Genomic DNA, 23,640 nt, shown 5'->3' with positions numbered 1-23,640 from the left:
GGATAAGCCCCTTGTACAGAGTTAGCAGCTGGGGGGGGTGAGAAAAACTGGCGGAGACGTCTCAGAACACCTAACTTCATAGAAGCTGTTTTAGCTAGAGATGAGATGTGAAGTTTCCAGTTCAGATTATAAGTAAAGGACAGACCGAGGATGTTCAGTGTAGAAGAGGGGGACAGTTGAGTGTCAATGAAGAAGAGGGGATAGTTGTCTGGAAGGTTATGTCGAGTTGATAGATGGAGGAATTGAGTTTTTGAGGCATTGAACAATACCAAGTTTGCTCTGCCCCAATCAGAAATTTTAGAAACATCAGAAGTCAAGCGTTCTGTGGCTTCCCTGCATGAAATGTTTACCTCCTGAAGGGTTGGACGTCTATGAAAAGACGTGGAAAAGTGCAGGGTGGTATCATCAGCGTAGAAGTGGATAGGACAAGAAGTTTGGTTTAGAAGATCATTAATGAATAATAAGAAGAGAGTGGGTGACAGGACAGAAACACCACTGTTAATAGATTTAGGAGAGGAATTGTGACCGTCTACCACAGCAGCAATAGAACGGTCAAAAAGGAAACTTGAGATGAAGTTACAGAGAGAAGGATAGAAGCCGTCCACTGTCTATGTTGATAGACAGATTTGAAAGAGTTTGACTAGGCAGGGCGCAAACACAGAGGCACAGTTTCGGAGAACAATGGGAGGGACCCCATCATGTTAGTAAGCTTGCTGAGGGTTAAGGCTAGCGAGGGCATGGAAAACATAATTGCGAAAGATTTTAATAGGTAGCATAAAGTAGTCAGAAGGTGGAGGAGAGGGAGGAACAAACCCTGAATCATTCAAGGTAGAGTTTTTAGCAAAGGTTTGAGTGAAGAGTTCAGCTTTAGAAATAGATGAGATGGTAGTGGTGCCATAAAGAAAGGAGAGATGAAGAAGCAAAGTTATTGGAGATGTTTTTGGCTAGGTGCCAGCTTTTACACGGGGAGATAGATCTTGAAAGATTTTGACACTCCCTCAATGAAGAACACACACTTCTTTAGGTCATGCTGATGTAGGTTGGCCCGGTTGGACAAAGCTTGTGTTAACTTGTGCTTTACAGGAAATTAACGGGTCAGACTTGACTATGTTTAGATTTTTTTTTATATATATGTACATATATAGAACTTAATTATCAATATGATATAAAACTTAATTTTGATAAGTAAAATATAAAAAAAAAAAAGTTTTTTTGGGGAGAGGGGGATTTTTTGGGTGGAATTTTCTTAATGCAAACTCTGCTATATTGTGAGTTTTCATTTCAAGATCTATATATAACTGAAATTAGCATATGTAACGCTGGCCAACACGGATCTGGGAACTGTGATTCCAGTCCTTAAAATGTTCTATATTTCAGTTATCAGATCACTGCTGCCCCTTTCTTGGTGCAGTTAATGCCACCCAGCTTCACTCACTAGAGGTTATTCAGAATTATGCCATGCGGATAATTTTAGTATGTCCAAAACTGAGATCCTCAGGGCAGAGCTGCCGTGCCAAGTTTTGTGTGTAGAATACAGAAAACTACGTGTCGCAACTTTAGCCGCATAATTTATACTGGTTCTCCCTTTCTTGAGCGTTCCCTGAACTCCCAGTATCGCAACACAAGGGCTCCCTGCTAACGTATATCAAGAACCAACGCGTGTAGGTGTGGCAAAGGCATGCCTGGAAGTCATTCAGTCATCATCCAGCCCACGCGGAACCCCAGCTATGTTAGTGTTGACATTTACACCCTGCCTTGGCCCAAAAATGATAGGCTCCCCATGTGTTACAAGACTAAATAGTCCCAATACCCCCATATCCAGGCCGTTCATGTTTACTGTAACGGGTCAGTCGACGGCAGCAAGTTAAGGTGTGGGCTGTTCATCCCTGAATACATTTCCCCAGTCAGTACGTATATATAGACACCGAGGTGTCCAGGCGACTTTCTGCCCACTTATCCTCCACTAGAGCATACCTGTGTGTCATTCTGGAGGGTGTTTTTCCTCTCCATAAAGATGTATATTTCTTTGTTGACAGTCAGGCTGCCTTGTATGCACTCCTGTCTACTTCTCCCACTGACTGTGATGTATTAAATAAGTGTCTCGACCTCACCCACACCCTGGAGGGTACTGCAGCGAAGGTCCACTTCCGCAAGGGTGCCTTGTCATGCGGGCATCAGCTTAATGAAAAAGCTAGACAGACAGCCTTGTCCAGCGTGCCCTTCAGAACGGCACAGTGGACCCTGGTTCAGAGTACACTCAAAGCTATGTTAAGAGTAGAGTTAAGCATTATGTAAATAGCAATATAAGTGTTCAGTTGGCGCATTGCTGTTACAGTGGTAGTCTCAGCAGCTCTCATTATGCGACTGTCTCCCAGAACAGTGATTACACTTAATAATGGGAGACTGCGTCTCAGCAGGACGTGGTGGCAATGCGGCTCAGACCGGGATTTAACTATTTGTTAGAGGTCATCAGTGTTCCTGGTGTGTCTTGTACAGTGTTTGCTGCACCAAAGGGCCACACACTGTAGCACCATGTCATGGAGTGTCCACTCATTACTAGGTTTAGTAAATATTTTACAGGGCGAGGCTGGCAGGTTCCGCCCTCCTCAGTTATACTTTTATATACAACAATAAATCTATCAATCTTTCGATTTACTTTAGGACAATAATTTGTATACATAATAACGTTTGAAATTATTTTTTATATGAATATTTCGTGGTTGATGGAATGGACAGGACGTTTAATTCTTATAGGGAAAATTAATTTGGTTACGAGTCCTTACCAACCGATTATACTCTCAATAAAAGGTACTACTGCACATGATTTTTGTTAGATAAGGAAGAGGAAATAAAGAATAGAACCCAGTGAATACATACAGACAAACAGTAAAGACACAAAACGGTCAAAAACCACACAAGTCAGCCCTGTTACAAAGGCTTTCAGCAGCACAGTCACACCACCACCACCACTGCCCTGCCAGACTCAGACTCGCTGTGAACGCTTTGCCTCCACCCGGATTTGTGGCTGCAGGGGAGACACCCAGGCCATGGCGGGGTTTCGAACTGGGGACATTGCTGCCTTCCAGACCATCGAGGTGACAGCTGATGGCACCAGGACCCTCGCCTACCCCGTAGACGAGGAGGGTAGGAGAGGTGCGGAGAAGCGGTGATGGTGGTGGTGGTGGTCAGTGTGAGTGTAGAGGCGCCACCCTCATCCTCTTGTTGCCGTGTTTCCTCGGGGTGTCATCTGTGTGAGGCCCGTGCTGTGGTGGTGACAGGTGTTTGTGGGTTGTGGCTGTTGGTTCTCATGGGGTTGTTATGTCAGGTTGTTAGTAAGAGTGTAAATGAAATGGCATTTTCTGGTATGGCAGGGTTGGTAGACATAGGTGTGCATTAATCTTGTTATACAGGGACTGTCACTTGCAGGCTGAATGGGTTTGTGGTATGAGTGTTAGGTAAAGGTGACCCAGGTGAGGCATGGCATGCCCCTCCTATCACAACCTGCCCTCCTGCACAGCTGTCACGGGGTCACGGCCCTCATGCTACCCTGCAGATACTGGTGCCTTTCAGCTCGCTGGTGTTTGTGTTAGTGTTCAGTTTACTTAGTTATATTGCAGAAGAAAACTCTGTTACAGAACACAGGGCCAGGCCAAGCAGAGCAGCAGCCCCTCAACCTCCACACCAAAGATGTTTGTGTCCACAACAGTTTATCAGCATATCTAGTTTCATATAATACCTTCATTTCTCATCATCTAATCTTCCCAGTGTACCATACGCTTGGGGTCTTGGTGAAAAACTGCTGGAGTTTTTGGGTGAAGAAAGCAAATATTACCTAACACTGATCAAGAGAGGGTGCAAAGCCCCATGGATTTCCAGTCACGCTAATTGGTGTCCATCAGTTTTTTGTCTGTGTGACAGTGAGGGGATTTTCAAAGCTAGATCTAGCCAGACATGTAAACTCATAATCAGGAGGGACATTGTCAAATGATCTAGCATTTAACCACTGTCTGTTCTCTCCAGTCCCACCTCAAACTTTTTTTTTAACCAAAGAGACATACCTATATGTGTTATCTGAGGTGTCTATAAGTATTGAAAACTAAAGCTGATCGATAATGACAGGTAACTTATTTTTATTGCTATTGTTCTTACCTGATCCTCTCACCTGCTGAGCTTCCTGGTACCCAGGTTTGACAACCCAGGTGCCCAGCAGAAACCACACCATATTGGTGCACTAGCCCATCTGATATCATGCATTATTAGTATGTAAATCTTTGACAAGTGCCTGGATAGTGTATCATGTGTAGCAAAAGAAAATAGATAAATAAATAAATATATAAAGCAAATAAGCACATTTGCAAAGAAATGGTTATATATGCTTTCTCTATGTATATGTAGTTCTGTCAAATGTGTAGGTGAATTTATATTTATTGACTACAGCTTGCAAGTTAAAACTCAGTAATGTACCTGTTGATTGAAATGCAAAAATTTGGAATAAAAAAGTACTTTAAATGCATGCATTAAACAGCTGCAGTCTGACATGTGAGGGTCAGTCACACTTGGCATTTATATTTATGTTCATACATACATATGCACACACAGTCCTTTAGAAACAATGTTTTAAGGAAATATTACCATAAAACTGCATCTGACAATATCAACAATCCCCTTAAGTATATTTTGTACATTTTAAGCATTTTTTTATGTATTTCATCTTATCATTAGGCATTAAAAACTTGAAAAAAAAACATACATATTTTAACCCTTTCACTGCTATTTGGTACATCTTTCCTTAAATACAAACTACTCTGAGATGTCTTTACAGTAAAATCCCTCTTATCCGGCATCAATGGGACCGCCGACATGCCGGATACTTGAATAGAAGTGAAATTATGTCCACAATCACCACCCTACACTCACGCATCTTACCATAACAAAGATCAACTGATCTTAATCAGCTGCTGATCTGGTCAGCTGCTTAAGTGTAAGCACAACACGCTTTCTCTTTTCTACAACTTTAGGCATGATGAAGGCGTCAGGCGATAAACAGTGCACATGCGGGACTGAGTCACTGAGTAAACACAGTGCAGTGGGCCGCGGGTGGCGCGAAGCAGTGCGCTCTGGTGGCAAGGGGACAAAGTATGCCTCGTGCGGGAATTTTAATCGTTTTTATGAGTACACATTGATTTTTTATTGATTTTAAGGCTCATGGAAAAATGTCCCGGATACTCGATTGCCAGACGAGAGGGATTTTACTGTACTTGTTCTACAACCATCTCCAATAATTAAACTGGTTATAAATTGCAAAACATTTTGTTTTTAATCCCCTTCTTTCTTGTAGATGCTCGTAAAGATCTCATGCTTTGTCTCTAGTGCTGTCAACTGTTCCATGTTGCAGTGAAAGGGTTAATGCTACCTTACTTAACCTTCTTTTGTCTACAACCCTCACTTTATTTCATGGTGACAGAGGACATTGAATTCAGCCACGAAGCCACAGTGCTGCTGATCAATGGGATCAGGAGGCGCTACCGAGAGCTGTCCACCAACCACCGGTCCCGCCACCAGATCTACCGAGACCTGCATGATGAGTTCACCAAGCATGGCTACAACTATTCGGTGGAGAGGATTCGCCGCAAGTGGAACAATTTGTTGGGAACATACAAGAGATTAAGAAAAGATCCCAACCCTGGAAAGCTGCCATGGGAGTACTTAGACGTAAGTGTTGCAGTGAAGTTCTGGTGTTACTTTAGCTTTTGCATGCTTAGAAAAAAACATTTTATTTTATTATTTTATTTATTTGTTTATTTATTTTATTTTATTATTTTATTTATTTATTTATTTATTTATTTATTATTATTATCTTTTATTTCTTTTTTTTTCTTTTTTTTTTTTTTTATTAATTTGTCTGTTTCCACCAGGGTCTGACAGGGCTGATGATGTGACATGTGTATGTAAGTATGCTGGGCTTTGTTTGGGCCACCCTGTGTGTGATTGCTGGCCTGGTATATGAGTAGATAGGTAGTTTATTTATTTATTTCTGTCTCGAGGAATCCTCCCACTCTCGTCTTTTCAGGAGTTTTAGAGACCCATGTGCAGGTTTCTATCACTGCACCAGGTGCTCAGTTTCAGGTTTCTGCCTCTGCAAGTGATGCAGAACTAGATGAGCCTCACCTCTTGAGTAGTCAGGCTGGCAAGGAGAAGCTCCTCTCTGGGGCTTCCCTGAAAATCTTCTCATTCAGATTGTCATGGTCTGTGTGCCTCCCAAAGGAGCTGAGTCTTCTGTCACATTTCTCTCCAGTATGTGTGTGTCTCCAAGAGACAATGGTGGGAGACATAGTTCCTCCCACTCCTTCCAGATATTGTGCACTTTATTCTTATTTTAATTTAGGGCAAGGCCACCACAGTGACACTGCATTTCTGCTTCACAGTGATATACCTTGTACTAGTCTCAAACTGCAAACTCCCCAACAGGCTGTTACAGTCAAATTCTTATTAAACTGGTTTTATTTAATATGTAGCATCTATCTTCTGCCTGATGTTCCTGTTGAGAGGGACAATCTTAACTATCTCATGAGGGACTTTCCCTCTCATTTTCTCTTGCTTGGAGATTTTAATTGTCACCACCTACTGGGGGGGTGAAAGGACATTAAAAATCCAGAGGTGTTTTACTTGCTTCTTTTATAGAGGACGAGGAGTTGGGGTTTTTAAATTCAAGGTATACAATAGATTTCCTTAGCCAAACTGGTACTTTTACAGCCACTAATACTTCTCTCAGTTCTCCTAATGCTCTTTCAGTTTTTAATTGGCATATTTTACCAGATTTGTATGGCAGCGACCACTTTCATTTAATAGTAATGGAATTGACAGAGTCTGAACCATATGTCCCATATTCCCTGGTAGCATTTAGATAGGGCTGATTGGCAGCTTTTTTACTAAATTCACTTCACTTAATCATTCATTGGCTGACTTTGATAGCTCTGACGAGGCTGTGAGTTATTTTACTGATATATTACAATCTCTTGCTCTCCAGTCTGTCCATAGGAAGTCTGGTTGTTTTCTCAAACATCCAGTCCATTGGTGAAACAGTGGTTGCTCCATTGCTGTAAGGGCAAAGTGTGCTGCTTTCTCTCATCTTTGCTGACATCATGGAGACCCCCAGTGCATTGATGTCTTCCAACAGGTGTGGGTTCATGCTCAGTGGGTCTTATAGAATGCACAACAAACTTCTTGGAAAGACTACTATATGTCTCCTCGATTACAGCTCAGAAGACCTCACTCACACAAGTGTGGAACAGTTTCCAACATTTCTGGAAAGTTTTTGCTTCCTACTCCTGTATTGTCTCATGCTGCATGTTGAGACAGTAGCTGATCCCAAGGCAGTTGTTGACATATTTACAGATCACTTTTCTAGTTTCAGGAAGGATCCTAATTCACTTATGGCACTCCATCGTCACCATTTTGATTCTCATGGAGTTAACTTTGCATCCACTGGGGTTGAAGTTATTAATGTCCCCTTTCCCATTTTGTCACCATGGACTGATGACATCCCATATGCCTTTTTTACACAAAGTGTCTGATAAGGCTCATTCCTTTCTGTTGACCTCTTCAACTTTATTTAGAATATTGATGACTCTCCCTTTTCTTAGGGTGTTGCTGTAATTATCTCCATCCCAAAGCCTGGAAAGGATCATCAGTTGGTGACCAGTTATCAGCCTATTTCTTTAACCACTTGCATTTGTAAGTTGTTGGAAAAAATAGGAAATGTCAGGCTTATGTGGTACTTGGAACAAGGCAATTACTTGTTGCCTGTTCAATATGCCTTCTGAAAAGTGCAGTCTACGTCTGATGCTCTTATGTCTTCAAAATATATTTGTGAACTTTCACATGTGAACGACACAATGTGTCAATATTTTTTTATTTAGAGAAAGCATGTGACATTATGTGTCAATATTTTTTTTATTTAGAGAAAGCATTTGACACATAGTGTCATTCACATGTGAAAGTTCACAAATACGTTTTGAAGACATAAGAGCATCAGACATAGACTGCATTTTTCAGAAGGCTTATTGAACAGGCAACAGGTAATTGCCTCACTCCAAGTACCACATAAGCCTAACATTTCTTAACTTTTCCAACAACATGCCACAGCATTTTAATTAAGTCTGTTTAAGTTTGGTCTCCATGGCCGACTCCTTATTTTTATACAACAGTTTTTATCTCAGTTTTTTTACGGGTGCAGATTTGGGCCACTCTGTCTGGTAAGTATACTTAGTGTCACACTTTTCGCTATGGCTATAAACAGTGTCATCGGTGTGCTTCCAGATGGAGTTCATGGTAGCTTATATATCAATGACTTGTCAATCTCCTTTTCTGCAGTGTGGATGTCATTGATTGAGAGGAAGTTATAGTTAGCAATTAATAGGTTTTCTCATTGATTTCATTTCAAAGATTGTGGCTTTACACTTCTGCCACCTTCGTGGTGTTCACCCTGATGCAGACTAGTCTCTCTATGACAGAAGAATCTCTTGTGTGGAGGAGACTCATTTCCTGAGACATTTTTGACAGCTGCATGACTTGAGATGCTCACCTTCAGCTTTGTGCATTGGACTTGGTGCACCATACCAGAGTTTGGCAAGTGGTGCATTCCACTCATCCCCAATTCCTCACTTACTGGTGGATGCTGGTGTCCATCCATTAGATTTGCATTGCCAGTCCTTGTTATTGAGGTGCTAGTACTGAGTTCAACATCTTCATGAGTGAGTTTCTTGTGTATCAGTCTTCTGCAATTCACATTTCCAACTATATGTGTCCCACCAGAATTTCCATAAACCTTTAATTTTCAGAGTTGCATCTGCTGTGGTGACACATTAAAATGTACCTTCCCTTTCTGTATATCCCTATTGGTTTCCTAGTGATGGTTACTGACAATTCTCACTCATTTCTGTCTGCAGCTCTATTATTCCTAATAAGGACTTGTTACTGGATTTTGAATCCTATGCATTATTCTTAGAACATTGTTCCACACATTCTGACTCCATCCCTGTATCTACAGACGGCTCAAAATCTGAGTCCGAAGTCAGATATGATATCTTCCCTTCATTCTGTGGAGGCAGTAGCCTCCCTATTGTTGCTTCTGTTTTTATGGCAGACATTATTCTGACTTTAAGCTTTACTCTTCCCGTCTCATCTTTTACAATTTTTAGCGACTTGTAGTGTTCTTTCTGCTGTGGAACATTTTAGTTGTTTTTCCCTTCATCCTCTTATTTTATCAGTTCTTGAGTGGCCCTACCTTTTCCAGTGTAGAGACTACCATACTGGGTTTTGCTGGGTCCTGGCACATGTGAGAGTTACAGGGAATGAGAAGCCTGACAGGCTGGCTAAAGAGGCAGCAACCCTGGTTGCTCCTTTCAGCCACTTTCCATATCATGACATGTACTCCTCTACATGGGTGGCAGTTCTTGCCAGTTGGCAGGGTAGGTGGGAGGCTTAGGTTGCCGCCACTAAGATGGGAAAAATAACCTCTTTTGCTTTCCATCTGTGGACATATGTCCATGTCCTGCTCAGAACTGTCTCCAGACAGGTCACACCTGTCTCACACATGGCTGCCTCATGTCTCGGGAAACACAACCTTACTATGATGATTGCTTGGTCCCCTTACAGTGTGGCACTTCCTGGTGGAGTGTCCCAGTCTGATTGAGCTGTGGGAGCGATACCTCTTCCATCGTGGTGAGAATGGGATGTTCTGCATCTTGCAGATACTTGGAGGGAGGGCTCTTTCCCCCCCAGTCATGAGGTCTTCATGTCTGTGGAGAAGATTTCATGTCAAGAAATATTTTTCTTTTGATTATTTTTACCAGTACTTTGGTCTTAGGTGGAACTTTACCTTTGCACCGGGAGGACCTGGAGGCAAGTGAGGAAAACATATAATGAAAAACACTGGGCCCTGGACCTGGGTCAGTGGGGTCTGTGCCTTGGGAAAAGAGTGAACAATGCCAGACTTACTGTTGTGGCTCAGTGAGGTTGATGCCTCTTCACTTTCTCACACATTGAAATACCACCCCGTGAATTTGTAGCACTTAAGTTTCTGTTGGTTTATCCCATTTCCTTTCATATATTCACATTTTAAGTGCTTTTTTTTTTTTTTTACAATGCCATAATTTTATTCTTTAGTATCAATATTTTAACCTGCCATCTTTGCTGCTTTGAACAATTTGCAATAGCAACACTTGACCATGATATTGCAGTGCCATCAATCAAATCAATTGATTGATTATTTATCATTTACTTATTTCATTTTTATTTTTTATTCATCTTATTTTTTACATCAAATTTATTTATTTATTTATTTATTATTTTATTTATTTATTTATTTATTTATTTTATTTTTTATTTATTTTTTTACTTTTTTATTATTTACTTATTTATTTTTTATTTTATTTTTTTATTTATTTTATTTATTTATTTATTTTATTTTATTTATTTATTTTTTTTTTTTTGTGATTTCTCAAGGTGATCAGACAGTCAAGAGAGGGTAATACAGAGTTCTTACAGAGTTTAAGTCCCACAGTTCTGCCCTTTCACGGAGGAACTCTGGAGTTACCAAGTGGATAGGCAACAAAAAAATTGCATGGTAGCTTAAAGTGTGTAAGACTCATCAGGTCATGCAGTTACAGCTTTTTGTTCTGTTTTTTACCATTCTTATTTTTTTAAATGTTGCAGATTTCTTTAATTAATTAGGTGTATTGGTAAATGCAGGACCAAGGTTATTTTTAAAGAGGGACAACAATTTGAGGATTTTAGTTAAGGGTGGTTGTGTTGGAATGTGTAATGCCTTGTTGCTGGTTATGTGTGTTGTAGGACTTTTAAGAGGATAATCATCACTTCTGATAATTTCCTGGTTTGCTGTTTATCTTTTCAGTTTATTCAGATAATTTCTGTAATTTAATCTCTCCAGCAGCATTTTTTGTTGGCCGTGGTGATATTTTCCTCCCATTGTTTGTCACCATTAATAGTCTGAGTGTCCGTCTGAAGTCATCACACACAGCAAGACTTTTATGTGTCAGGGAGATCAGACAAGAGAAAAAAATTGATAAAAAAGCCTCAATAAATTAAAAAAAAAAAATAATAGTGGGAGAAGTGGAAGAGAAGCCAGTTTCTTTTTTTTGGGATGTCTTGATGCTTTCCTCTGACAGCAACAGGAATAGCTCTGCTTGTAGTATTTTCTTTATTCCATTTTGCTCTTGGCTCATCATGAATTAGATTTGAAAGTAATCCAGTACAGTAAAATTCCTCTTATCCGGCATCAACGGGACCGCCGACATGCCGGATACTTGAATAGAAGTGAAATTATGTCCACAATCACCACCCTACACTCACGCATCTTACCATAACAAAGATCACCTGATCTTAATCAGCAGCTGATCTGATCAGCTGCTTAAGTGTAAGCACAACACGCTTCCTCTTTTCTACAACTTTAGGCATGATGAAGGCGTCAGGCGATAAACAGTGCACACAGGGGACTGAGTCACTGAGTAAACACAGTGCAGTGGGCTGCGGATGGCGCAAAGCAGTGCGCTCTGGTGGCGAAGGGACAAAGTATGCCTTGCGCGGGAATTTTAATTGATTTTATGAGTACACATTGATTTTGTATTGATTTTAAGGCTCGGGGAAAAATGTGCTGGATACTTGAAGCTGCCGGATACTCGAATGCCGGATAAGAGGGATTTTACTGTACTAGAAAATGGCTCCTTTTGGTGGGAAAGAAACAAAGCAAATAGCAGTGACGTTTCAATATTTGGATGTAATTTTTTTTTTTTTTTTTTTTTTTTTTTTTTAATGTAGGAAGGACACTGGCCACGGGCAACAAAAATCCAATAAAAAAAATGCCCACTGAAATGCCAGTCCCATAAAAGGGTCAAAGCAGTAATCAAAAACTGATGAATAAGTGTCTTGAAACCTCCCTCTTGAAGGAATTCAAGTCATAGGAAGGTGGAAATACAGAAGCAGGCAGGGAGTTCCAGAGTTTACCAGAGAAAGGGATGAATGATTGAGAATACTGGTTAACTCTTGCGTTAGAGAGGTGGACAAAATAGGGGTGAGAGAAAGAAGAAAGTCTTGTGCAGTGAGGCCGCAGGAGGAGGGGAGGCATGCAGTTACCAAGATCAGAAGAACAGTTAGCATGAAAATAGTGGTAGAAGACAGCTAGATATGCAACATTGTTTCGGTGAGAGAGAGGCTGAAGACAGTCAGTTAGAGGAGAGGAGTTGATGAGACGAAAAGCTTTTGATTCCACCCTGTCTAGAAGAGCAGTATGAGTGGAGCACCCCCAGACATGTGAAGCATACTCCATACATGGACAGATAAGGCCCTTGTACAGAGTTAGCAGCTGGGGGGGGTGAGAAAAACTGGCAGAGACGTCTCAGAACACCTAACTTCATAGAAGCTGTTTTAGCTAGAGATGAGATGTGAAGTTTCCAGTTCAGATTATAAGTAAAGGACAGACTGAGGATGTTCAGTGTAGAAGAGGGGGACAGTTGAGTGTCATTGAAGAAGAGGGGATAGTTGTCTGGAAGGTTGTGTCGAGTTGATAGATGAAGGAATTGAGTTTTTGAGGCATTGAACAATACCAAGTTTGCTCTGCCCCAATCAGAAATTTTAGAAAGGTCAGAAGTCAAGCGTTCTGTGGCTTCCCTGCGTGAAATGTTTACCTCCTGAAGGGTTTGATGTCTATGAAAAGACGCGGAAAAGTGCAGGGTGGTATCATCAGCGTAGGAGTGGATAGGACAAGAAGTTTGGTTTAGAAGATGATTAATGAATAATAAGAAGAGAGTGGTTGGCAGACAGAACCCTGAGGAACACCACTATTAATAGATTTAGGAGAACAGTGACCATCTACCGCAGCAACAATAGAACAGTCAGAAAGGAAACTTGAGATGAAGTTACAGAGAGAAGGATAGAAGCCGTAGGAGGGTAGTTTGGAAATCAAAGCTTTGTGCCAGACTCTATCAAAAGCTTTTGATACGTCCAAGGCAACAGCAAAAGTTTCACCAAAATCTCTAAAAGAGGATGACCAAGACTCAGTAAGGAAAGCCAGAAGATCACCAGTAGAGCGGCCTTGACGGAACCCATACTGGCAATCTGATAGAAGGTTGTGAAGTGATAGATGTTTAAGAATCTTCCTGTTGAGGATAGATTCAAAAACTTTAGATAGGCAGGAAATTAAAGCAATAGGACGGTAGTTTGAGAGATTAGAATGGTCACCCTTTTAAGGAACAGGCTGAATGTAGGCAGACTTCCAGCAAGAAAGAATGGTAGATGTTGACAGACAGAGCCGAAAGAGTTTAACTAGGCAAGGTGCAAGCACAGAAGCACAGTTTTGGAGAACAATAGGAGGGACCCCATCAGTTCCATAAGCCTTCTGAAGGTTTAGGCTAGCAAGGGCATGGAAAACATCATTGTGAAGAACATCTGATCTTCTTTATTTTCTCCCCCATGCCCCCTCGTCTGTCTCTCTCCCTCCTCCATATATGGTACTAAGTTATTTTTGTCAATTCTTTCTGTATTGTTTACTAATTTGTACATTGTTATAAGGTCTCCTCTTTCTCTTCTCTCATAGTGTTGGTAATCCCATCTCTTCAAGTCTTTCTTCATAGCTTAAGTCTTTCAATTCTGGTACCATCTTCGTTGCTATCCTCTGTATTCTTTCCAGTTCCTGTATATCTTTTTTTCTATGTGGAGCCTAAACTACTGCTGTGTACTCCAATTTAGGACGTATTATGCCTGTTATAATTTTCTTCATCATTTCTTTATCCAAATAGTTAAATGCCACTCTGATGTTTGTTAACAAGCTGTATGTAGAGTCGAATATCCCATTTATATGCCTTTCAGGTGATAGTGTGTTGTGAATCATTACTTCCAAATCTTTTTCTTCATTACTTTTCATTATTATTTCTCCTCCCATTTTATACTGCCATGAAGGTTTCTTTTTAGCTTTTCATATTTCCAACATATGTCATTTTCTGGTGTTAAATTCTAGTTTCCATCTTTGGCTCCATGCATGTATATTGTAAATATACTTTTATAACTCTTTGCAGTCATTTTCATCCTTCATTATCTTCATTATTTTTGCATCATCAGCGAACAGGTTTATATAACTATTAAGTCCTCTGTCATATCAGTTACATATATTTGAAACATAATAAATGCCAACACAGATCCTTGCAGTACCCCACTTGTCACTCTACACCAACTTGAATTAGCATCTCTGATTACTGTTCTCATTTCCCTCCCTTGTAAATAATCTCTCATCCATCTCAATGTTGCTCCCTTTAGTCCTCTTCTATTCTCTAACTTCCACATAAGGCTTTTGTGGAGAACTTTATCAAATGCTTTTTTTTTTTTTTTTTTTTTTTTTTTTTTTTTTTTTTTCCTCTCTCGCTCGCTCCAGGTATACTGCATCAACCCATCCGACCCTCTATTGCACTCCATCTATTACTCTTGTATAGAAGCTCAGTAGATTTGTGACAAAGGATCTCCCTTTCCTGAATCCAAATTACTTTCCTGTAATTATCTTTTCATCTTCCAGATATTCCAACCATTTGTCTTGAATTATTATTTCACAAAAGTTTTTTTTTTTTTTTTTTTTTTTTATGTAGGAGGGATGCCAGCCAAGAGCAACAAAAATCCAATTAAAAAAAAAAAGGCCCACTGAGATGCCAGTCCCCAAATAGGGTCCGAAGCAGCAGTCAAAAATTGAGGGAAAAGTGTCTTGAAACCTCCCTCTTAAAGGAGTTCAATTCATAGAAAGGTGGAAGTACAGAAGCAGGCAGGGAGTTCCAGAGTTTACCAGAGAAAGGGATGAATGACTGAGAATACTGGTTAACTCTTGCATTAGAGCGGTGGACAGAATAGGGCTGAGAGAAGAAAGTCTTGTGCAGTGAGTCCATGGGAGCAGGGGAGGCATGCAGTTAGCATGAAAATAATGATTGAAGATAGTTAGAGATGCAACGTTGCAGCTATGAGGAAGAGGCTGAAGACAGTTAGTTAGGAGAGGAGTTGATGAGACGAAAAACTTTTGATTTCATTCTGTCTAAAAGAGCAGTATGAAGCATACTCCATACATGGATGGATAAGGCCCTTGTACAGAGTTAGCAGCTGGGGGGCGAGAAAAACTGGCAGAGACATCTCAGAACACCTAACGTCATAGAAGTTGTTTTAGCTAGAGATGAGATGTGAATTTTCCAGTTTATATCATAACAAGACAGACTGAGGATGTTCATTTTAGAAGGGGGACAGTTGAGTGTCATTGCAGAAGAGGGGATAGTTGTCTCAAAGGTTGTATCGAGTTAATAGATGGAGGAATTGAGGGTTTGAGGCATTGAACAATACCAAGTTTGCTCTTTCCCAATCAGAAATTTTAGAGAGATCAGAAGTCAGGTATTCTGTGGCTTCCCTGCTTGAACTGCTTACTTCCTGAAGGGTTGGACGTTTAGGAAAAGATGTGGAAAAGTGCAGGGTGGTATCATCAGTATAGGAGTGGATAGGACAAGAAGTTTGTTTTAGAAGGTCATTCATGAATAACAGGAAGAGAGTGGGTGACAGGACAGAACCCTGAGGAACACCACTGTTGGTAGATTTAGGAGAGGAACAGTGACCGTCTACCACAGCAACAATAGAATGGTCAGAAAGGAAACTTGAGATGAAGTTAAAGAGAGAAGGATAGAAGCTGTAGGAGGGTAGTTTGGAAATCAAAGCTTTGTGCCAGACTTTATCAAAAGCTTTTGATATGTCCAAGGCAACAGTAAAAGTTTCACCAAAATCTCCATAAGAGGATGATCAAGACTCAGTAAGGAAAGCCAGATCACCAGTAGAGCTGGCTTGACAGAACCCATACTGGCGATCAGATAGAAGGTTGTGAAGTAATAGATGTTTAAGAATCTTCCTGTTGAGAATAGATTCAAAGACTCAAAGATAGGCAGGAAATTAAAACAATAGGATGGTAGTTTGAGGGATTAGAATGGTCACCCTTTTTAGGAACAGGCTGAATGTAGGCAAACTTCCACCAAGAAGGAAAGGTAGATGTTGACAGACAAAGTTTAAAGAATTTGACTAGGCAGGGTCCAAGTACAGAGGCACAGTTATAGAGAATGATATGAGGGACCCCATCAGGTCCATAAGCCCTCTGAGGGTTTAGGCCAGCAAGGGCATGGAAAACATCATTGTGAAGAATTTGAATAGGTAGCATGAAGTAGTCGAAGGGTGGAGGAGAGGGAGGAACAACCCCTGAATCATCCAACAAAGGTTTGAACAAAGAGTTCAGCTTTAGAGATAAATGTAATAGCAGTAATCTGGTTGAAATAGAAGAGGAAAAGAAGCAAAGTTATTGAAGATGTTTTTGGCTAGATGCTGGAAGTCACAAGAGGAGTTAGATCTTGAAAAATTTTGACACTTTCTATTAATTAATGAGTTTTTGGCTATTTGAAGACTTGGTATGGTTCCTGGCAGAAATATAAAGTGGATGAGATTCTGGTAATAGAAGATCTATAATTTAATGGTTACATTTTATTTCCCCCCTTTGTATATTGGCACTATGTTAGCTCTTTTTCCTCTCCCCTGGTACTTTTCCTTCTCTCAATGAGCTATTAATTATATATATGGGTTTTTCTTTTTGTTCTCTGCATTTACTTGATCTGGTCCCACAGCTTTTCTAACATCCAGCTCTTCCAGCAGTTCCTTGATTTCTTGTCTCTTTGCTTTTATTTCCTGTATTGCCTTATTCTGTGATACCTCTTTCAGTGCCACAAAATAGTTTTCTTTGTAAACGCAAATTGAAAACTCTCAATCATTAGTTCACTCATCTCCTCAGTAGCTTCATAAATTCTTCCTTCCCTTTTTAACTTGTTTATGGCATCCCTATGTTCTATTCTCCTCTTTATGTATCTGTAGAAGAGTTTGGTTTCTTTCTTACATTTTCTTATTATGTCACTTTCAAAGTTTCTTCTTATCATACTACATTCATTCCTTGCCTTTCTATATTCTTCTCTAGTATTTCTGTTCAGTTGTCTCATCATTTTCTTCCATGCCTTGTCTTTTTCTTTTTTTGTTTCTACACACCTAACATTATACCATTCATGTTTCCCAATTTTCACTTTATAACTTTGCACAAACTGTTGCACTGTTGTGTGTGCATGTGTGTGTGTGTCCTTTTTCACAAGATGGTTTTATATCCCTGTAGCAATACATTTCACTCTTGACTGTTGACCATCCATCATGCACATTAAGGGAAATGAGATTGTGTACAATGATTAGGGCAAATATCTTGTTCACAGCTGCATGTTGTATTTCAGATGATGAGTGAGTTTCTCCCTGAAGATCCCTGCTTCACCACAAACACAGGAGCACTGCCATTAAACTTGTCTGTGTCCACACCCAGCCAAAGTTCTCAGGAGTCGCCGACTACCTCTTCAGCAGCTTGTGCAAGTGATGCATCCTCAGTGAAAGTGCATGTGCTTCCCCCTAGTGTTGGTAAGGACATTGAACTTGGAGTGAAGAGACAAAACCTGATGGAAAAATACATGGCCCAAGTGAAAGAAAAGGACGAGTTTGAGATGGAATATAAGAAACGCAAAGAGAGAAGAGAACGTTTGAAAATTAGAGCGCTGAGGAGAATTGGCCAGGAGTTAAATAATATTGCCGTGGCACAGTGTGAGATCTTGAAAAGGCAGGATCAGATACTGGCTGCCTTACAGTCATGAGAACAGCAACTAGATGAATGTGTAAATGTCGGTTTGTCAATAAATTTTTAAAGAAATGTGTATTGGTTGTATAAGAATGCACTTCACATTTATGGAGATGGAAATCAGAATAATGTGAAAGAAGAATGCAGCCAGACTTGGTAATTTACACACTATTATGATAACTGAGCATGCCAGTGTAGTGATGGGGAAGGAAAAGTTAATCATTATTGGGTAAGCTTTAGGGTCAGTGGAAAAGCAAAACTGTAATGTAAAGCTTTGGTAATCTGAAGTGGTGACAAATTGATGGAAGATGGAAAGAAGAGATCATCTTCCTGAAAAGAGGCAATAGAACAGAAAGTGTGAGTGTAAAAATATGTTACTTATTCTCTCCCCTATTTGTAAGATGATACTTGAAACTTGTCACTCAATACCCTGATGTGGTCCATAGCAGAGCAGCCCTGGTAGAACTTTACAGGCCAGCAGTCAGCCATACAAGAACAGGATAGCTGGAAATATATGGATAATTGCGACCACAGCAAACCCAAATGCCTTCAATACATTATATTAACAAAGTCTCACCTCACAATAAATGCTCAATTTTAACAAAAAGAAGGGCTTGGAGACAACAGATGATGCTGTACTCAGATTCCACCAAGCACTGACAATTGACATCTGCAAGGACTTTCCATTCTACAGGTGAAATTCCACATTTGAGAAATTTAATTAATTTTGTTCAGGATAGGTGAGTAGAAGGCTTTGTAAGTAAGCCGTCCATCACGTCACATCAACAGTTTCATTGACTTCTTGTGCGTGTATTTGTGTAAGAAAGTTGAGATAATTAGTGTCTGTGTCTTCTTAAATCAGGTTGCTAATCGTGAAGGGAAACAAAGAAATTGTCTAGGTGATACTATAAGTGTGGTTCATGGGTATCTGGTAATAATCTGATTAACAGAGAGTTGAATATTTGGGTACATTGAAAGTTGACAGTGAGATATATCCATATGTTTGTGGCAATGTGATCCATCACATCAGACAACAAGTCTTGTCACTGTATTTTGTTAAGGACTGTAGTGAGCTCTCAGATGCATTTATGAGATCATTAGTGAATAATTGTTATGAACAAGAGACTTGAGTCTGTGATATCACTGATCCAAGTAAGGAAAATAGGACTCACAACTAATATTTTCTTATACCAATTTATTAGTGAATCATATATTCAGCTTATCATTACTCATTTCATGATTTGTATTTTCAAGTACATCCAAGCCTGTGATGGGACACTGCCTCTGATTTCTGCATTTACAACTCAAGTCAAGTCATACTGTTGTAGTTGTCTTATAAGATGTGGTTGTTTCAAGGCTTGTGGCATATTGCTGAGTGGCGTAGATCAAGAACTCTTCTTGCAGACCAGAATGAATTGAATTGAACTGTACCACGTACCAAGTCATTCACTGACCTAGTGCCACTAAAGCTGTTGCATTATCTGTCCATTGTGTGACACCTTTTCTTAAGAAGTCTTCCAAGGGAACACAGATGTTATGTGCTTGTTTATATTTGATTAATAATTCTTTGTTTGTACAAAAAAGACATGCTGTGAGAAACAGAGAGTGTAAAAGAGTTGGGAAGAAAGTTGTCAAGACATGAGAGTCTTGAGAGCCAGTGAAGAACATGAGGATTGATATATGGTTTGTTAATGTTGCAGGACTATTTAAAAATATGTGACATAATCTGTGGACAGTGACATTGTGAGCAGAATTAGGAAGGGTCTTCATTGAATTACTGTGAAGCAAGTATCCAAGGCAGGTGTGGGCTGAAGCTGTGTGCTGGGCATGGCTGGGATGAGGTGAAATGTGTCATGACAAAACTGATGATTTGATGGAGTGGCACTGCTGATTTCTGGGTCCCAGTCAGACATCAGATGGAAAGAGCAATTTGAAACAGGAATGGATCAGGAAGATGATGTATGTAGGAGAGAGTATCATATTCATGTTCATAATGTGTAAGTAAGTCAGTTGGTTCATTTCATATGGTGCTTGTATGGCCAAAAACCCAACTGGTTGCAAGTTTTCCTGCATTGAAAGGCAAAATTGTCATTTTTTTTTTATTTGGGGGACCAGGAATGAGAGTGTGAAGGAGACTGGAAGAGAAACAGTGCCAAGTGAGTCTGAGAAGGTTACAGAAGAGGTTTGTAGTAAGCCTTTCAAAGGAAAAAAAGATATTATATATGTAAGCTTTGAGATTGTCACTAGAGTAAATGTAAAAGACAACAGTTCCGGATGGAAATTTGTACAGAATGCACAAGAGTGAAGACAAGTTGTGTGTACCAAGGAAATGAGTAGAGTGACTGTGCTGCATAAGGGAGGATAACATTATAAGAATAGATACACACTGGATAGCTATAAATCAAATGCCATGGTGGAATTGATAGAGACTTTTCTTTGCTGTGTTATGCTGGGTAAATAGCAAAATTATTTATGTATGGATAGAAGAGCAGAAAGTAATGTTTGTTATGAATGAAATCATTGGCAGGCAACTGAAAGATGGAAATATATTGTATGTAATTTTTTTTTTTTTTTTTTTTTTTTTTTTTTTTTTTTTTTTTTTTTTTTGGGGGGGTGGCACATTATAGAGTAGGTCAAGAAATCAGATGCAAAGTTTTAGAGAAATTTGATATAAATGAAGAACATATGAATATCACAAAAAGTATGCACATAATTAGTAGGTGCAAGAACAAAATATGGATTGGGTGATGTAACAATGTATGTGAGGAGTTATGCATGGATGTATTCTGCCACCCACATCTGTTAACTTTCTACATTGAGGAACTTTTAGTAAACATGAGAATGGTGAATATAAGGCTGAGAGCAGGTACTAACAACGACATGGTGACTGGTGTGTGTCAATGATGTGATAGTGAAGAGTGAGTCAGCTGAGGAACTTCGCTGGTTACTGAATTGAGTGAGTGTAGCATGAATGTGAAGAAGTTTGAGAGATGAGTGTGGCTGTTCCAAGCATCATGTATGGTATGGGAGTTAGATGGATCAGCTGGAAATAGGACTGACTGAAGTAGCAAGATTGACACCCAGAGATAAGACTTCAGACTTGGAGAGGAGATATGGGATGGTGCATATTCCAGGAAGGACAAGGAAGCAGCCTTGAGGTAGAAAGCGGGAATACAGGAAGTGGAGATGACTTGAAGAGCAAAACATCCATCTTTTAAATATTGTGTACAGCAAATAGGTAAGGAGTGTGTAAAGATAGCCAAGAAGTGCGATCTGTGTATTATGTTGATACATCCAGCCATTTTTAGAAAAGAGAGAATGTGGTTGAATGGAGGATGATATTGAGAGAAGGATTGAAATTAGATGTGAGGAAATGGAAGAAGAAAATCACTGGTATGATTAGATGCATGAAGCTGAATGATATGAGACAAAATAAAAATCTATCAATCAGTATACCAGACCAGCAATACCACATGGGGTGGCCCACACAAAACATCACACGCTCATATACACACACATCATTCACACTCTTATACCTGTTGGTCCCTGGCAGGAAGTGACAGTCTCATGGACCACCACACTACACCTCAGGAGCTTAGGCATAGCACAGCTGGCCACAGTAAGGCCTGACAGCATCCATTGGTTTACCTCTGCCCTTCATAATGAGACTGTTCCCTATCCTGCACCTTAATCCTGATACCACATCAGATGCAGGGTACTTCCTATGGAGTGCCCTGCATTCTAAATCGGTCCATATGCCCATTGGCCCACCAAATGCACTGACAGCCCTCCCTTGGGTTGACAAAACCATGTCATTTTCATGCACTCACCACTGTCACCCTCCATTCATCTCTGTCACACACAATCACTCTTGCTTGCTGCACTGTCATTCCTCTCTCATTCGGTGCTCTCTTCACACAGTTCATTCACTCAAGGTGAGGCCTTCTTAACCTTCTCAAAAATAAATCAACGCCTTCCTTAAAATGAAAATTAAATGGCATAAAAGAGAGAGACCTTTAAGTCTGAGAGGCAATTTGATGGCAGCCTGGGTGTTGAACTCCAGCATGGGGAGTGTGCTGGATACCAGGAGCTACAAAACATTCATGTACTAACAATGTCAGTTGTATGATGTGGGAAAAGATAAAAGTATTTGAACATGTAATACTTGAAAATGAGGGATATGAAGGAGACAATGCAGATAGTGAGCAATGTAGACAGTGTTATTAAGTATAGAGGAAATGGCTGGAAGAATAGGAAGTGAATGGATGGTGCTGCTGAGACTGACAGGTGGAGCGTAGAGACAGGCAAAGATGTGGAAGGAATGTGATGGATGAGACAGCTAATAAAAGTTGTGTATGTTTCTCTCTCTCTCTCTCTCTCTCTCTCTCTCTCTCTCTCTCTCTCTCTCTCTCTCTCTTGATATGTAAAGCCAACTGCAGCATCATATTTATACTCAAGTAGTATTGAAAAAAAAAGTAAATATAAATAAATCAGTCAGTACTATTAATGCAAGGCTGATGGGGTACATGGAGGAGAATATAGGTCCTTTGCTGCTGTGGGCTTCTCCGTGATGTTAATGAAATGGGCTGGTATAGTTTCAGTGATAGTTCAGAAAGACATCAACTGGTAGTAAAAGATGAAATGGACCAATGAAAACCTTATAACAAATATGGGAAAGTACTAGTAGCCATCAGCACTACATGAAACATCTATTTTCACCTTACATCCTCATTCATGAACTAATCTAGTCCTTTAATGCTCCCTATTACGATCCTGATTACTGAGTCTATTCCACTCACCTACCACTCTATTTGATCACTAATTCCCTTTTATTTTGAACGTTATTAAGCTTGAACCCATTATTTCTTGTCTCATCTAACTACTGACCCTGAGGATTTTGCTTGTCATCCTTGTTATATCCCCTTAAACCACTCATTTCTGTTCCTTAAGATCACTCATGGTTCGTTGTTATTATCAATCAGATGGAGCAGTCAAGACTTTAAATGTCCTACTCATTTCACTAGGAAAAGAAACAGGAATTGTGGAAGCTAGAGGTCACCGGTCCTTTCCTTTTGTCTCTCCTTATATTGGACCATAACTATTCTGAAACACAATTGGCCTCACCTGCACTACTTTCAAAAGGCTCTAGTTGAATTTACAAGGGTTTTTAAAAGGGGTTTTTTTTTTATGGTTTTAGTGACATTAGCAAGATTTCTGCCTTATTAACAGGATAAACAGTTAAGAACTTATATAAGCATATATGTGGTCTTGAAAATAGTCATACGGTGAGAAAGCTAAGCGATTCAGAATACCGGGAATAAGGTGACAGTATTCCTCCAGCCCAGTGGCTCTACATGATCCTGCTGTCACGCCCATATCAAATCGATCGTTCTTTCCTGTACGTTGTTGTTGGGGGGGGGGGGGAAGTCCCACCAGAAATTAATTCCCACCAAGTTCCATTTCACTGTTACTCATGAATATGTTTAAAGGGCTTATTTTTTCTGGTTTATTTTTGTCTTGGTGCATTACAAAGCACAGTATCAGTACTAGCACATAAATCAATGAGGGAAACTTGGAAAGAGATTTTGCGGTTCTTTCATTTATTTCTACTCGTAGCTATGTTTATATGGCTTATTTCTGTTTTACTTATAGCCTGATGAACTTATTCCAGACAGCTCATTAAGAATATTCATTATCATCATATATGGATTCTAGGTAGCGCTTGAAGTCAATGAGAAGTAAACTTAGAAAGACAGTTTACAGATCATTAAATTATTTTTACTCCTTATGTTTATAGCGTTTGTGTTTCTCATTGATCTGTATCCTGATGCATTTCAATAAGAATAATTAAAATCATCATACACATTCCGGAACGTAAAATCAATGACAATGAAAATTGGAGGGGG

General features: G+C 39.8%; 1 protein-coding gene across 3 annotated transcripts in view; it reads left to right on the top strand.

The window, feature by feature from the left end:
* LOC135109032 (uncharacterized) overlaps nucleotides 1-18,945 on the top strand; it is a 20,759-nt gene extending 1,814 nt beyond the window's left edge. Inside the window, exons 1-3 of one of the 3 annotated variants that reach the window (XM_064020017.1) lie at nucleotides 2,945-3,153; nucleotides 5,465-5,712; nucleotides 17,343-18,945. In XM_064020017.1, the coding sequence (XP_063876087.1) occupies nucleotides 3,048-3,153; nucleotides 5,465-5,712; nucleotides 17,343-17,750 (762 nt within the window). In that variant the 5' untranslated portion in view covers nucleotides 2,945-3,047 and the 3' untranslated portion in view covers nucleotides 17,751-18,945. Of the gene's footprint in view, nucleotides 1-2,944; nucleotides 3,279-5,464; nucleotides 5,713-17,342 lie in introns of those variants that run through there. The other 2 variants (XM_064020016.1, XM_064020018.1) reach the window with 2 other exon arrangements.
* Nucleotides 18,946-23,640: the final 4,695 nt, after the last annotated feature.

Source organism: Scylla paramamosain, chromosome 18 (assembly GCF_035594125.1).
Source record: "Scylla paramamosain isolate STU-SP2022 chromosome 18, ASM3559412v1, whole genome shotgun sequence".
Lineage (NCBI taxonomy): Eukaryota > Metazoa > Arthropoda > Malacostraca > Decapoda > Portunidae > Scylla > Scylla paramamosain.
Note: the sequence above shows the minus strand (reverse complement) of the source record. Positions and strands in the feature narration are given on the sequence as shown.